The sequence below is a fragment of the Penaeus monodon genome, chromosome 32, assembly GCF_015228065.2.
Source record: "Penaeus monodon isolate SGIC_2016 chromosome 32, NSTDA_Pmon_1, whole genome shotgun sequence".
Lineage (NCBI taxonomy): Eukaryota > Metazoa > Arthropoda > Malacostraca > Decapoda > Penaeidae > Penaeus > Penaeus monodon.
In genome coordinates this window covers 23,031,781-23,032,304 of record NC_051417.1, presented here as the reverse complement: position 1 = coordinate 23,032,304, position 524 = coordinate 23,031,781, and the positions used below count along the sequence as shown (strand labels likewise).

Sequence of the window (524 nt, the reverse complement as noted above, 5' to 3'; positions counted from 1 at the left end):
TCTAGCTCATAAGACAGAGCAAATGCAATTGTTTAAGGCTTTCTTCCCGGCTCAGGTTCACTTGGGCGAAGTCGAGGACGAGGAGGGACAGAAGCAGATGGTTGCCGTCAAGACATTGCGCCTGGAGGCCTCGCACTCCGTCAGGTCAGGTTCTAGAAAGTTTCTTCCGTCCTTTGGATTTGCTTCATTTCCTTCTTCCCACAATAGTCTCTCAAGCTTCCTTTATCACATCCATATGTTTTTTTTTTCCTCCCCTTTTCCCACAAATCTCATTCGTAGAGAGATTCTTCCATCATTGCTGCTTTGAACTATTATCGATGTGTTTTCTTTAACTCCAAAAAGGGCACACACCATAAAGGACACGTATACATCCTCAGATATCGCTTCTTCTCCTCCTGACCTCCATAGGCCTTGCTTCGTTAAGCTTCGCCGTGAAGAGCCGAAGTAACTCTCGATTCTCCCTCGAAGTTAATGGTCTGATTGCGAGGCTACGGATGTTCTGATGACGGCAGTTCCGGGGTGTT

At 46.8% G+C, this 524-nt stretch overlaps 1 protein-coding gene across 1 annotated transcript in view; it reads left to right on the top strand.

Moving 5' to 3' along the window:
- The window catches only part of LOC119593728 (discoidin domain-containing receptor 2-like), a gene marked incomplete at its 5' end in the record, with an annotated part of 119,890 nt that overhangs the window by 111,897 nt on the left and 7,469 nt on the right, over positions 1-524 (top strand). Inside the window, 1 exon segment of the mRNA XM_037942702.1 lies at positions 56-144. Coding sequence (XP_037798630.1) covers positions 56-144 — 89 coding nt within the window.